The following is a 16,694-nucleotide window of genomic DNA, read 5'->3' on the forward strand; positions in this document are numbered from 1 at the left end:
AGATATTAGTTTTACATTGAGGGAATGAGTTCATATTTTTTAAGAAAATGAGATAGGGAAGGTAATTTTAAAGCAAGATTTTTTTAGGGGATATGTAATCTTTCATTGCCTCATAAAACAAATTATGACAGTCATAAATGAGATGCACTCCTCTCTACTTATCCAAATTACACTCATCTTTAATATTCTACTTATTCCACAGAATCTTCTCATGTCTGTATCTTATTCATTTACTAAAAACTTAATGATAATCTACCACGTGCTGCACACTATGAATACATAATAGAATGAAATTCAGTCCTTGCCTCTAGTGACTTCAATATGAATAGGATATGAAAACAAGTTGAAATAGAAAATACTATAACACAACTGTGTATAACATGCAATGGAGCAGCATGTGAGAATCAAGAGACAGTAGAGGAAGTGACATTTGAGAATTCTTCCTTTGACAGGAGAGTAATACTTTGTCAGAAGCATTTACTATAGATTGTTTTCTTGATTTTTAGGAAAAGTTCAAATTAAAAGATTAATCAAATTCTCTCATTAAACAAATGCGAATATTAAAAGTATTACAGCATTAAAAGTATTATAGCTAACTTGACTTGTTCATAGCAATTAGAATACTATTTTTTGGTTTTTCAAGATATTATGTTGCTAGAGGCCCAATGTAATAGAACAATAACATTGTGTAATTGTGTGTGTGTGTGTGTGTGTGTGATAGAACAATATAATTGTGTGTGTGTGTGTGCGCGTGCGCACACGCGTGTGTGTTAGAGTGAAGAAATTTAAGCTCAGGGAAGCAGAATGTGTAAAGACTTTAAGATAGAGAAAAGAGCACTAGCGTATCTGACAACTCAAAAGAACAATGTGACTGAAGTCTGGTGAGGAATCAGAAAAATGGCATAGATAGGTCTCAGAAATAGAAAGGGGCGTGATCCCACAAATCAAAGTAGAAGGTCCACATGTTGGAAGAAAAACAAATGTATTAATTTGGCTATAATATAAGGTTAATGAAAAGCAACATTTGCACACAACTCTCAGGTATAAAATTTTAATTTAATTCTTACTACACCACAAGAGAAATAATGTTTCTCTTTAATGGATGAGGGGATAACAGGCTCAGATGGCCTAAAGGCCTTGCTAATAAGGTTGCACTGCTAATAAGCTAAGTCACCAATCCTAGACACACTAGCCCAATCAAACCAGTATCCTTGCAACTACACAATAAGGAATGAAAAATAAGGATAAAAATACATACCAGTTTAAAAGGCAGGCTAAGGAATATGGGTTTTATTATGGACAAAAATGGAAGTGACATTAAAAAGATGATTCTGAGAATCTCCACAGTGCATACAGAATACTTTCAAACAGAAGCTCCTCTATGCAAAAACAATTACCATATATTATATCAATCACTGTACACTATGTTCCCCAGAATAAAACTGTGTGTGTATGTGCATACATGTGCATGTGCGTATGTATGCATGTGCGTGTGTGTGTGACTGGGAACAGGAGGCAGCTAAGTACCATGTTCAATCAGAACACACCTACTTTACTGATTTTTATTAGAATTAGTTTGAAAAAAGAATTCTGCTCTTTGAAAATCACAGATTATAAAGGAGTCAACCCTGGCTCCAAAAACTTACTCAGAAGATCTAAAACCAACTGGCAGTAGAACATTTTTCACCCATCATATGCCTTGATATGCCTAATGATAACTACTTTAATAAACGCACTAACTTCTTTTCAGTTTTTCTGCTAAAAGCCAAGCATGTACCAGTATTGTTTATTAAATGCAATTTCAGGTAAGATTTTTGCCTCTACACTTTTAGAAATAATATATAAGCCTACCATAGTTTCCTTGTATATTAAGGCATTATAACATTAAAAATATAAGGTATATATACTCTAATACTACTATAAACTTTCTCAATCATTAAAAAATAGAGACTAAAGATTATATATTGATGCTCAAAAACCAACTACTACTAATGAATACGTTTGGTAAATAAGCTTTGATGTTTACTTAGGTGACTCAAAAACTATTAAAGTAAATAAAACAATGCTTCGACTCAACTACATTTAAAAATATAGTTTGACATTAAGGCAATAGTTTTATGTACCTAATAATTACTCAAATAGTATCTTTAACAAAACCTGCAAGTTAGCAAAATCATAAATACACAGAATTGGTTATGTAAATATGCACATACCTTTATCCTTCTTAAAATCCAAAGCATCTTCTTTATCAGTAACTATCTCCTTCATATTGATAATACTCTGGTGAGTAAGCTGCCGGAGAATTTTAATTTCTCTAATTGCTGTAATTGGAAAGCCTTCCTTTTCATTATCTAAACGAACTTTTTTTAAGGCTACCATTTCTCCTATTAGAAAATTAAATAAAATCAGGTTATCAGATGACAAAAACCACATGACATTTTTCTTAATTTTAAATTTAATTCATAATTTCTGTTCCTCTCTCTTAAAATTACAATCCACAAAAAAAATTTTAGCTTCCAACATACCAAATTATAATGTTGATAGTTCAAGAAATTAACTCAAATTAAATTCAAGAAATTAAATTATGAGGTATTTATCCAAACTATGGAATACTATATAGCTGTATAAAAATATATTGTTACTTTATGCTCTCCAAGATATATTAACTGAAAAAAGTAGGATGATAAAGAGTAGATCCATTACACCGCCATTTTTAAAAAGTAAAGGGGGAGAGGATAACTATATCTAAAATGCTAATATATGCATAAAATCTCTCCAAACAAATGAGAAAATTCTGTAGATTGTACAGGTGAGAAAAAACACTCAGACACTTTAACTTGCCCAAAGTTGCCCCCATTACCCAGTAGTTAAAGTGGGATTCAAAATTTGGTTTGGCTGTCTCAAAAGTATGTGCTTGTCCCACTTCACGAAACAGCCTCATAATTTAGATATGAGTAAGACTGTATCAGATAAAATCTAAACATTAAATAAAACATATGCATACAGAAAAATTCTATTGTAAGAAAATATTCACTATAACAAAGATTTGTTCATTCCACTTCTTTAAAGAAAAAAGGAATACTGTACTCACAAATTTTCCAAAGGAAGGTTTATCCTTTTAACCATTAAAATGTATTTGTTTTTATGGAATTTTAAAATGTAGGATGATTCCTTGTTTTATTAAACAGCTTTAAAAGTTATAATTTAATGTCTTTGATAATGCTGAAATATTGTTATCAATATTATTAGTCTGTAACTGCCTTCAGGAGTTTCTAAGCATAAAGTAGTCGCCTCTGTATTAAATGGCCTGAAATAGCTATGCTATTTTAATCTACTGGTTTATTTTAACAATGATTATGAGATTATACACTGGCTCTGTGCATTACTTAGTAAAATTCACAGCCTCTGACAGTTATTTTTTCCTCTTCAGAGAGGAAAATTTTAAAACTTTCTCTCAAGTTCCTGACTATGTTCTGAAAGATAACGCTGCTAAATCTGGCCCCCAAATAAAGGGTAATTTCTACAGGAAAAACAACAACATATTTTAGCTAAAATAAGTGGTATAAGGCTTACTACAACAAAATTTACTACTGAGACTAAAAAAGGTCAAGATACTTTTTTCCTATGATTACTAAAAACATAAGAATTTATTCACCTTAAAAAAAAAGAAACCTAAATCCCACCATATTACACATCACAAACACTAAAGAAACACTTTAAAAATATATAAATGTACACGTAACCACTTACATGTACTCCTATCTTACATAAGTGCACATAAAAATAATAAAAAACAGGATGAAAAACATGATAAATTAAAACTTAACCTTTTAAATCTGAAAATCCCCCAAGTTATATATTAGAAAAGAAACACAAATTAATTACATTCCATAGGCCCAAAGATTCCCAGCATTTGGCATTCTTACCAGTGTCTTTATCTCTGGCCTTGTAAACTTGTCCATAGGTACCTTCTCCAATAATTCCGATGATATCAAATTTATCCACGCAGCGTTTTCCCCAGTCAATATCTTTTTCTTTGATTTCACCATAGCGAGGCCCACATATTCTATCAAATATAGTTCTGAAGTTTTTATATACAATCAAGCAAATAGAATAAACTGTTTAATTATCAATATCCACCCTCCATCCAATCTGATATCCTTTATTTTCCCCTACCCTTCCATATTTGTGATCTAAGTAAAGTAACTCTGGGATTTGGTATTATAAATTATCATGGAAGTCAAGGTATCATTTTCCAAGCTGATTCTTCTTCTGCAGACTAGTATTTAAACTGGGAAAGAAAAGAAGTAAAACTTGAATGAAGGACTTTCAGAAAAACATCATTTTTCAGTGAGTGAACAAAAACGGCCCCAGTAAAAAGAGTCAAAGTTCTCTAACCAATCTTCAGAAAGTTGTTTTTCATTCATTGACTTCATATATCTGCTTGCAAAAACAAAATTTTGATAAAAAATATTACCAAAAATCTTAACTATGAGGCTATTGACAAATTTAGACATTGCTCAAGTTATCTTCAAAATGCAAATACCACAAAGACTGGTGTTTTAGTCTAAGTACAAAAGTGTTAATAAAATCAACTCTCAGGAATCCATACTTTCAGTGTGTGTGTGTGTGTGTGTGTGTGTGTGTGTGTGTGTGTGTGTGTGTGTGTGTTATGATAAATATTTGATATTCTTCAAAAAGCATTTTAATATTCTGGTAGATAAAAGAAGTTCAAGTAAAGGAATAAAGCTATTAATACTCAAGGAGAGACTATTTTAAAAGTTTTCTAACTTTCTGCTTCATACGAGAAAATCACCTCACACCCTTACACTAGGTGCTACCTGAACAGCAATGCCTAAATAAGATCTATCTCAACGTCTTACACTTTCAACTGGTTAAATAAAAATTTTAAAAGGAATCAACATTCTCCCATCTTAACTGATGAACAGGTTTCAAAGGAAAGAGTTATCTCCAGGCACTTACTTGAAGCTAATTTAGAATACAGATTTCAAACCTTGCATTTCAACTCTTGCAAAAAAGAATGAATTTAGTTATAGGAACAAAAGAAGCTAAAAGCAAAGGAAAGCATAGCCACTTGCCCATTACTAATTTTGTTTGGGCTCACTGAATGCCAACTTCTACCTTGTTCAATTTCAGTGATTCTATGCTACTTAAACATCTTAATTATAGAAGTTTTCTTTAACATATACAATACCCCAAGAAATTAATACATTACAAACTGTGAGAGAAAATTAAATTTGATTTTATTATTTAGAATAGGTATGTGAGCAACTATGAAAATTTTTTTTCAAAACTAATAGAATTTATTCATATACTTAAGTTGAAAGAACACACATTATTTAAAACTTAATTTTGTGTGTTATGATTTTATAATAATCCAAAATCACCTCTGATCAATTTAAGAGCAGGTAGAAAGCAAACACATACTTAGGCCTCCTTTTACTATGTAACTGTGTTGCTGTTTTCTTTTCCTCTGGACTCTTTGAGAGATCATCTCCTCCAGGTAGCTCAGGGGGCAGTGGCAAATCAGCAAGTAGACATCGTAGTTTCTTTTCTACTTCCTTTTTAACTGCTTTTACTGAAATATTACCTCGTAAACTAAAAAGAAAAGGAATCAAACAACACAAAAATTTAATTCGTTGAGAAATAAAACTGCAGTTGTCTTACATTTAAGTAGCATGCAATGGTTATTTTCCAGCTAAAATAATATACTATATTCAATTGCAAAATATAGAATTTGGGGGTATAAATTATATAGAACCAGATCAAAACTAAGGAAATCTAAACAAAGTATAAGATTGTCAATATTGTTTTATTAATTTTAACAAATGTACCATACTAATGTAAGATGGTAATAATAAGGAAACTGAGTGCAGGATATACAGAAACTATATATATAGTTATCACTGTAATTTTTCAGTAACTTAAAACTTCTTAACATTAAAACGGAAAGTCAACGGTCATGTTTTACAAGAAAATTCTTTAATTTTGTAATAACATTTGGTTTGATTCTGGTGAAGAGACAAAGAAAACTGTTTTGTTGTAAGAAATAAAACTGCATGCTATTTATTATTCATCTTGCCCATTTAAGTAATCACAAACAACTAATTTAGCTTCATCTCTTTTCAGGTTAACTTTTCTAAACTGGACACTGATTCTTTTAAAATTTTTAAGGCTCTAGCTTACTAGAATTGTGAACTCTTTAAGAGATCATCTCCTCCAGGTAGCTCAGGGGGCAGTGGCAAATCAGCAATTAGAGATCATAGTGAAATTTTAAGCTCAGTTTTGTACTTTTTATGAATGCATAAAGAGCTCTAATTTTTAAAGTATATCTTAACTTGATAACTGATTATTTTAAACCTCTCAGATATTACAAAATCTGTTATCTAATAATATGACATGTTGAAAGAGAATCATAAAATGAAAAAATCTGAATTTCACATGCTTATATAGCAGTATGGGTCTCATAATGAAAAAGTTTAGAGAGACTACACTGCTGTGGTCCTAAGTTACTGAAGTTATCAACATATATCATTTAATATTACTTATAACTTCTATTAATTCTGAACATTAATATGATTGTACAAGTAGGTCCTTTAATACCATCTGATAAAAACTATCAATAACCATAATAAAATTGTACCTTTTCTTCATAACCCTGTGTTACTCATTAGAAGGTTCTTCAACAGAGAAAACATGCTCAAAAGAAAATTGGTTTGCAGTTTTATTTTTAGACTAATGGTAACAGAGAGCCCACTTTTCAATTTTACTGTCCCATTCAACAGATTGGACACCTCTATTACATAAGGAGATTACAATGGAGATTTAACAATGAAAACAATAACAAATACATTAAAATACAGTTCCTCTCAGAAAAGAGCTTACAGTTTTTGGAAGACATAGTCAGGTAAGCAACAGGGTAAAGTATTATACAAAAGATTCCAAAGTAATGTCGTAGCTGAAGGGTAACTAAATCAGGATTGAAAGACAGTGAAAGCTTCTTTCTAGAATAGGCACCATTTGAACTCTGAAAATAAGGGTATGCAAAATAATTTACTTAGAAAACTGTAGTCAACCACTAGTAATTAGGTTTTAGTCAAAAATGTGCATTTATTGGAGGATTCAAATCAACCTATTTTGGGAGAAAAACTAAATAAACTAGAAGCCTTAATTTTACTTATAATTTAAAACTTAAAAGACTGTTTATATTCAAATATGCCATTATATTAACTATCAAATTCAGCAAGATCCTTAAACTTAAGAGAAATGAAATACTGCTTGCCAAGAATAACACTATATAATTGAAAACATTGTATTTCACTGAATAGTTGCAAAAACCAAATAGGAAATGTGATTTTTTAAAAAAACTTCCATATACTAAAGCAACGAAAACAATAAAATGCCTTAAAAAATGTATGAGAACAACAAAAAAATTAAAACATCTAATTGATGAACATAAAACTAAATCTGAATGAATAAAAGAAACCAAGTTTTTGTGTGGGAAGCTAATATTATAAAGCTGTCAGTCTCAAAATTTTAGTCTATTACATTTAATAGAGCCCCAAACAAAACCCAAGGAAGAGTTTTTTAAATACAACTTGACAAGCTGACTATAAAAATCTAAGAATAAAATAAAAAACTGCCAAGAAATTTCTGAAATATAACGAAGCAGGATTTGCCCTGTCATATGGTCAACCTACCTAAAAAGATCTCAAACTAGAAGCCAAAGCCTGGCTGAAGTCAAAGAATATGTATTATTATCTACCCAATGTTTTGTAAAACGGTATGACTTAATTGTTAATATTTGTAAATCAGAAGATTTATATAAACATTCAGATTCCAGGCTTTAAAAAAAATCAAAAACTCTAGCAATATTGGGCCCAAATTTGTGTACAGCAGCATTGAGTTTGAGGCTGAACAGTAGGGCTGTTCACTAATTAGTAATTTATTCCACCCCTCATTTTACATTACCTGCCTACCCCTATAATAGATATTTGAGTATGAGAGCCAATATACTATGCATCTAAATAAGTTAGAACAAAAAGGTACTGGCAAAGAAATAACAACATATTAATAGAAAAGAGAGTCCAGAAACACACGGTTGTCTATAAGAATTTTTATCTATAGCACCACACATCAGTGATATGGATTAGTCAATAAATGATGTTACTAATTGGATCTATTATTCAACCGGTGATAGGGGAGAGCCACGTCTTTCTTCTTCATATAAAAACCAAAAACAAATTTCTGTGAAGTATGAGATAACCTTTCTTAAATTTATAAACTGAGAAGTTTTAAAGAAAAAATAATAGATCTGACTACATTTAAAAAATGGAAAACATCCATATAGCCAAAAACAAAAATAAATCTCAAAGACAATCAACAGACTCTGAAAGGTAAAAGTCAAGATACTTCACATAAAGAGCACATAAAAATCAATTAGAAATAAAAGGAAAATAATTTTAAGGAAAAGCTAACATAAGATATGAACAAGCAATTCACTAAAAAAATAAATAGCCAATAAACGTTCAGAAAGATGCTCTATTTTAATAATCAGAAAAATGTAAAATTAAATCATTACCTATTTTAAAGACTGTCAAAAATTCAAAACTGACAATATTCAATGTTAAAGTAATTTCATACATTTGGGTACATAAATTGCTACACAGTCTTACTGAGATAAAATATGGCAATTTCTAGCAAATATTTTTTTATGGTGACACTGAAAAATATGGAACGTTTCACAAATTTGCACGTCATCCTTGCACAAGGGCCACGCTCATCTTAAAATTGTTTCAATTTTAATATGTGCTGCCAAAGCAAGCACTCTATAAAATTTTTAAATGTGCACTTTGACATCACAATATGCTACAAAAACGGCTCAAATGTACATAAAATATTGACATGAGAATTTAATAGCAAACAATTATAAATCTAAATATTGATTAATCAAAGGCAGAATAGTTAATAAGAGCATGCTGTATAGGATAGGAATACTGAACTTATCTATACCAACATGGAAAAATCTCCAACACACTAAATGAAAAAAATAAGTCAAAGAATATTATGCACAGTATGATCCTAATATTTTTTAAAGAGAAAATAATTAATGTTATATGAAAACATATAGTTAACAGTCTATCTTATGATTTTCGGGGAGTAATGGATTCTAGGTCTGGGAGAGAAGCAAAGTTCAAAGTGAGACTAAAAGGTATTTAGCCAGGAAATAAGGAAGTACTCAAAACATCATGGATGGACCTAGAGATTCTTATGCTGAGTGAAATAAGTCAAAGATAAATACCATATGATTTCACTTATATGCAGAATCTAAGGAACAAAAAGAACAAACTAATCAAAAACAGACTCACAAAAATAGTGGACAATTTGGCGAGGGACAGCGGGGAGGAGGGGTTGGGGGGATGGGAGAATGGGGTGAAGGGTTAAAGAAGTACAAATTAGTAGTTGATAGTTGGTCACAGGGATGGGGAGCACGGCATACGGAATGCAGTTAGCATTAAGATGATGTTTAGGCGGAGGGCCAGGGGAGGGAGAGAGCAGATAGGGGGATCGTTTTATGAACTATATAGATGTCTAACCAATGTACCGTATACTTGAAACTAATTTAGATTAAAAAAAAATTTTTTTTTTAATGGGGAACAGGGGGAACCAATAGGGTCATGTAAGAAGGACAAAGGAGTCAGCTTAAAAGAGTTCTCATAGGTCAAATTTTGGACAACTTGAGCATCAAAAGGAAGAGCCACTGTATCCAGTACTGAATCAATCTTTGGCCACACATACGTTAGTAGTAGTACTCAGGAGTCTTAAGAAACTTCAAGATCCATGAAACATACAAACATTCAAAAAAAGAAGAGCAGAGATGACAAAAGAGAAAAGCAGAAAAGAGAGAAAAGAAGATGGGCAAAAAAAAATTTTTTTCCTTCCTCTTTAATCCACTCCCCTACTCCCCCGCCACTTCCACCCCTGACCTACGGATGTTGCTGTCTCCCCTTAAGAACTGGATCTCTCAAGGTAGGGCATCTCCTCTCACGCGCTCCCGGAGCACCAACAGGGCCTGGCATCCCCAGCGCACTCGCGTGGGGACTGGCGCACCTGGGGCCTGGCGTACCCAGGGTATGGTCCGTGGCTCCACCTGGGGTGTGAACCCAGGACTTTCTGCGTGTAAAGCAGACCTCAAAAAATTTTTTAATGGCCAAGTATGAAAAGTGCCACCTTCTCATTAAAAATAGATACACAAAGAACATCCTTCTTAAGCATTCACATGGATATGTCCTGAGTTCCTGAAAATATCAGTAAAAATTTATCCCTGAAGCATACATAAAAAATAAAACAGAGAACAACCAGTATCACTGGTCCAGAATCACTGGATTCTTGGCAACTGGGTTATTATCTCACTAGTGAGGTGAGAATTCTGCACTCATGCTTCTCTGCCTGGAGAGCCCATTCTGGCACTCATCAAAATTATAAATTACTACTGTTATGAACCTTCAGTGGTCTTAGACAACAGTCAAACCTGGAAACACTACAATTAGAGTAGTATCGTGGGATAACACCTGATTGAACTGGATGGGGTCTCTCGGCAACATTTTTGGTTGTAGAAAAAAGATACTTCCAAAGCATGAAACACAGGAATTATCATTTATTTTTGGTTTAAGTTATAAAATTTTCATGCTAATCAAAGTGAACACTTGAAAGATCTGCACACATGGCACTTTTATCCACATGCTTTCAAACTCTTTAAAAATTATCAGCTAAGAATACTGCCCAAATAGTTGCTTTTCAACAGATAGTAGTAAGGGAAACAGTTCTAATGTCTTCATAAAAGTGAAAAAAATTAAGTGGTTTATGCAGATACACCACAACAGTGTAATGCTTCTACCCTAGCATACATTTAAGAAACATTCTCAGAACTGCATTTACTTTAGACATTCTTACCTTTATCCTTCTTAAAAAACAAACCACACCCCCAATATTCATAATAGAAATCTGTAAACATATTAAAGGAAAGCATAACCACATTACGGGTTTTCTGTAACATGTAATTAATTTCTAATTGCAAAAAAATTTAAAAAGTCAAGAAAAAACTAAAAAGCAATATTCATAATGCCACCAAAAGTGGTAAATTTAAAAGGCCACTGAAAAAACTTAGAAATAACCAAGATATATGCTTTATCTCACCCAGGGTAGACTCTCTCATAAAATGTCCTGTCTCTAATAGTATCATCAAGGAATACTAAAATCAAAATAAATACTAGCATTTCTAATTCCCAAACTCAGACCAATACATACATTGTATCCCAAGGCAATGGCAAATTTTCCCTGGAATTCTTAATATAAACTATAATTCTGTCATTCTACAAGCAATGTGCTTCATTTTAAGACATACATAACAAAGAGAATTAATTCACTTACTTATAGTCTTTCTGTGTAAATCTTTTTTTGGGGGGGGGGAAGGGGTCAAATAATTTCTCACTTCAAATTTATACTTTTTTCTTTAAACAGTTGTTGACCAAATTTTTTGCACTTACCTATCAGCATCTTTATCTTCAGGCAGCATGGGAGGCAAAGGTAATGGTGGTAATGTAGAGGTCACTAGAGCCACATGTTGCTCCTTCTCCTTGGCGCCTATGCTTGGTGTAAGTGGTTTGGTTTTCTCTTTAAGAGATACTGGTTCCTCCTTTGTAGCAGCAGATTTACTCTCCTTTCCAACTACAACTGCTTTCTTGGTGGTTTTATCTACAATCAAATTATTGTCCACCTTTGTTACCTGAAGAGGTGGCTTTGTTTTTGCCTTGTCATTTTTTAAAGTTCCACCACTTGAGGGAGAAGGTGCATGCTCAGTTTTAAGTTTCTTCACATCCTTCACATGGTTTGTTTGTGATCCACTGGCACCAGTTTCTGTGTTCCCCTTGGTAGGTGTAGAAGTGTTGGAGGCTTTGGCAGCTTTGGCGGCAGCCTCAGCAGCCTTAGCTGCTTCTGCAGCTTTCGCAGCTTCTGCAGCTCTTGCTGCCTCTGCAGCTCGTGCTTTTTTATTCTTGTTCAATTCAGCTGCCAGGCTACTCTTCAGAGTTAGTGTGCTAGGAGAAATGCTAGAATGACGACTTCTGGATCTAGACAATCTATGCCTGCTACGAGATCTTGAATGCCTAGATGAATATGGGCTTCTGCTTCGCGATTTGGCAGACCGTCTGGTGGAAAATAATTAAGATTTAGTCAGTAATTCAGAAAAATTCAATTTGAAATTTTCAAAAATTGCTACCTCGAGCCTGTAAAATGAAAGAGACTTATTTAATTCAAAAATCATCATAGGATTTTTTTTTTGTGAGGTTTTTTTAAAAAACAAAAAGTGCTTTAGTGCTTTTAAGAAGAATATTATCTGGTGGCTATAGTTTTCCTGAAAATAGTGATTATCTTAATCTTGTTCTAGCCTATGAATGCTCAAAGATGAGTCTAGATGCAAGTAAATCTCTGTAAGAAGAAATACTCTTAAGAATTAGGAGGAAAAAGTGTGACAAGGCATCATTGCTCTCTCAGAAAATAGAAGTAGGCAACAGGATACCAGTGGTAACAGCGGCAGGGTGAAGTTTGACCAATCTTTTACCAGGCAGACAATCTTTACATCGCAAAAGCACCCTTTATCCTAAATTCAGAAGTTAGCAGTGCTCTGTCCACAGCAAGAGTAAAAAAGACAAAACCTATCTTTAGCAATAAGTAAAAGTCTCTAAATCTTGGAAACTACTTAACAATAATTGTGCAATTCACTTCTCAAAAATCAGTGGAAAAACACAAAACTAACATATTTAAAAGTATGGTGGCAATCAAAACTCTATAAAACAAATGCAGCACGACACCAAGTAAAATGCAGCTGAGCTTTTCAAATCTACACTTTATCAAAACTTTTTAAAAATACTCACAAGACAAAGCACTGATAGTACTTTTGACATGTTATCTCATTTAATGCCCACATCAATCCTTGTAAAGTATCTACAGTTTACAGATAAGAAGCTGATTTTAAAATATTAAGTTACCTAAGTCAATTCCGCACTCGTTAGTGGTTGCATTGGTTATTATCTTACTGCCACTACTCTACCCCTCCAATACTCTTCTATCCTATTCTGTGTATATATAGCTAGGGAGACTGACCTCAACAATGCATCTTCTGGGTTCCAGCGCTATCAGTGGCAAGAGATTAGACGGCAAAGAAAGGCTAAATTATTTCTCCTCATCTCCTTCCCTTCTCTCAGCCACATTTTCTGACATAAGCTGTGTCCCTCTACTACCATGACTCTTGTCAAACAAGCCCTTTCTCCAGAGCTCTCACCGGGCTCTGATAACACTATGTTTTCCTTGCCCCTTCAAGCTTCCTTCTATAACTAGGGAAAACATCCCTTGTGGGTTCCCTAATCCAATCCTATCTCTCTGGTCCCTCATTAAAGTCTCTTGAACCATCTGAATTGGATTCGGTTTCCTTCCAGAATCGTGCCTGATCTATACATATGCCAGGTCTTAAACTCAGACCTTCTGAGCCTGGGTTAATGCAATCAACACATACTGCCAAGAAGAGAGCTCTTACTAAAATTTTGTAAATGTTATAGGGAGAGAGTAAATGGGGAGAAAGCAAATAAACTCCTAAGAACCCCTAAATAAGATGGGCAGAGAGAAAAGGAAGTACTGGACATTTTTGTTTATATCTGACATAGAGTTTGAAGGAAAAAGTTTAGAAACATTCTACAATTTTAGTATGAAAATAAAATGATGATTATGTTTAGAAAAGCCTCATACAAATTCAACTTATCTTTCATTCTTTCAAAAACATTTCAAAGTGTACCGAGGACCAATTAGGGTTCAACACTGAGCTAGTGTTTTATACAAACTTCACATAAAGTATTTATGTCACATTATTTTAGATTAATGAGTACACTGATTTGGAAAACATTCCAATTTAACACTTCTTTATCACTAAACATACATATACACCAATCATTAAAATCACCAATGAGCTTACCATTATTCATGGAAATGAGAGGAAATCTTTGGCTAAATATAAAGAGATAATATGGTTGTAAAATATTCTGGATAACTTTAATATAAGAACCAAAAGTGTCATAACATGAACAACTGGCTAAATTTTTTATTTCCCCTCCATTAAGACTCTTGGACCTTAAAACAAGCCTGATATTAAGTTGTGTTTCCATGCTCTGATCAGATACCAAAGAGTAAAAGAAAAGTGCACAGCAGGAGAAAACAAAGAGACTATCATCAGAGGTAACCACACAGAACTTTTCTTAAATTAACTTTCCTACACCAGCATATAGAAACATAAATTAGATTTAACTGAGATTTATGATCAGTAAATCTTACCTAAAAAAGAGATACAAAGATATCATCGTGTAAAAATCTCAACACAATTACCTCCTCTGGCCTATTAAATTGTTCTCTTCTGAACAGAACCTAAATAAGAGAGGTATTCAGTAAAGATGTAAAAAAAATTTCTATTCCATAAAAAGGATATTTGGGGAATGATGTTTTTATGGTATACACTGATTGAATTTTTCTAGACATACCCTCCATTCCTCTCCAAGTCCTCCTCTTCTCTTCAGAAGTTCCTAAACTTTTTAATTTCATGTCCTACTAAATTTGCATTCTCTCAGATACTATATATCTGCTAATAAGCTTCAATTATATATTTACTGTTAAAGCAAACATAATTGGGGAACCTGAAATTAAATATAATTAGGAAACTCAAGGTTAGGTCATTTTTACTAATGATCTAATAATTCAGCCATACAAAGTTTTGAGGGTAAAAGAGAAGTGGATGTCTAAGATGATAGAATGAATAATATCATGTTGTCTTACTAGAAGAATTGAAATGGATGGTATAGATAGCAAGTTGTGTTTTATAGTTAAGATTTTTCTTCTTTTTAAAAATTTTTTTTATGGAGGGAAAAAAAAAATGGCATAGATGATAGAGGCTCTGTTCATCCATCTGCAACTAAATCAAAGTTGTGAAGGAAACAAGGAGGAGCAGCAAGGAAAAATCGCCTGGGACGAACAAACCATACAACTAGGGAGAAATCCCAGAAATCACCTTGCGACGGCAGAAGGTAGGATGGGGCGAGGACGCGAGGCTACCTGGTATGGAACAGCTGAGTGAGGCTGAGCCTGAGGCAGCAGCAGACTCCTCTTAAAGGGACAGCATCTGGGAGAGGATTTTTGCAGTGACAGACCTGCTCACTCTGAGCACCAGTGCCAATTCGGCTGTGTGGAGGGGGCACCAAGGACTTAAAGGGAGACAGTGTTGAAGTGAGGGCCAAGGTAAGACTCTCTCTGTACAGAAATGCCAATGGTATCCATTGTTCCCTGCTGAGCCCTCCCCCTTACCAGTGCATGGACACAGCGCCACCATAGCTATGATGTCATCAAACTGGATAACAGAGGTCGCTCCGCTCAGAGGATTATCTGAAACCCCGCCTCCTTCAACTCCAGGCCCTCCACTCAAGCCACATCCAGGTATATCCTCAGCAAGTCAGGAGCTCCCTGCTGAGCAGCGCCTAGACTCACACTGGAGGCAGATGGCCTTGATTTCTGGTGTGGCCTTTTGAGGAAACTATAAGCACAGCATCTGTGGATTGCTTGCTGAATCTTAACAGGTGGCCCCAGAGGGGTAGAGGCTTGGGCTAAGTTTGGCCTGCAGCTGAACCCCTCTCAGGACTGTGTCACTGGACCGACACATACTACACTGATACAACCAAGAGACTTAGAAACTGCTTAGTACATAGAAACAGACATGGAAAGGCAGACAAAATGAGAAAACAAAGAAGCAGAAACCATATGAGAACAGAAACAGAGATGCAGATATAATGAAGTCAAGTAATCTAACAGATGTAAAGTTCAAAACACTGGTTATAAAGATGCTCAATGAACTTTTGGAAAGTGTAGATAAATTCAGTGAGAACTTCAACAAAGAAATAAAAAACATAAAAATGGAAATGGAAATTATAAAAGGGAACCGATCTGAAATGAAGAACACATTATCTGAGATGAGAAGTATATCAAATGGAATAAACAAAGTGAATAAAAAAAAGGATCAAATGCCCTATCTAGAGGATGAGAAAGCCAACGACATTCAATCAGAATGGCAAGAGATAAAATGCCAAGACTATAAAAATAATTTAAGAAGAATATGGGACACTATTAAGGGTTAAAATATCCATCTGATCGGCATACCTCAAGGAAAAGAAGAGGTTGAAAAACTGTTTGAAGAAATAATGATGAAAAACTTCCCTAACCTGGTGAAGGAAATAAGACATAAAACCCTAGGAACCTAAGAGAATTCCAAAAATCAGGGATCCAAAGAGGCCCACACCAAGACACATCATAATTAAAATGTCAAAGGTTAAATATATAGAGAGAATATTAAAAGCAGCAAGAGAAAAACAGATAATGACTTATAAGGGAATACCCAAAAGACTGACAGCAGATTTCTCAAAAGAAACTCTGCAGGACAGAAGGGCTTGGCACAAAATATCTGACGTGATGAAGACCCAGAATCTATAACCAAGAATAATTTAGCCAGCAAAGCTGTCACTTAAGAGTTGAAGGACAGATAAAGAGCTTCTCAGACAAAAAAAAAAAAAAAAAAAAAAAAAAAAAAT

General features: G+C 33.7%; 1 protein-coding gene and 1 pseudogene across 2 annotated transcripts in view; both read right to left on the reverse strand.

Annotated features, from left to right (window-relative positions):
- Window positions 1–16,694, reverse strand: part of CDK13 (cyclin dependent kinase 13) — a 90,850-nt gene that overhangs the window by 51,968 nt on the left and 22,188 nt on the right. For both annotated transcript variants that reach the window (XM_039849278.1, XM_039849279.1), the window contains exons 2-5: window positions 11,568–12,227; window positions 5,449–5,619; window positions 3,927–4,066; window positions 2,214–2,384 (exon numbers count right to left, since the gene is read on the reverse strand). In XM_039849278.1, the coding sequence (XP_039705212.1) occupies window positions 2,214–2,384; window positions 3,927–4,066; window positions 5,449–5,619; window positions 11,568–12,227 (1,142 nt within the window). The remainder of the gene's footprint in view (window positions 1–2,213; window positions 2,385–3,926; window positions 4,067–5,448; window positions 5,620–11,567; window positions 12,228–16,694) is intronic.
- Window positions 8,747–8,846, reverse strand: LOC120592075 (uncharacterized; annotated as a pseudogene).

The sequence above is a fragment of the Pteropus medius genome, unplaced genomic scaffold, assembly GCF_902729225.1.
Source record: "Pteropus medius unplaced genomic scaffold, Ma_sr-lr_union100, whole genome shotgun sequence".
Classification (NCBI taxonomy): domain Eukaryota; kingdom Metazoa; phylum Chordata; class Mammalia; order Chiroptera; family Pteropodidae; genus Pteropus; species Pteropus medius.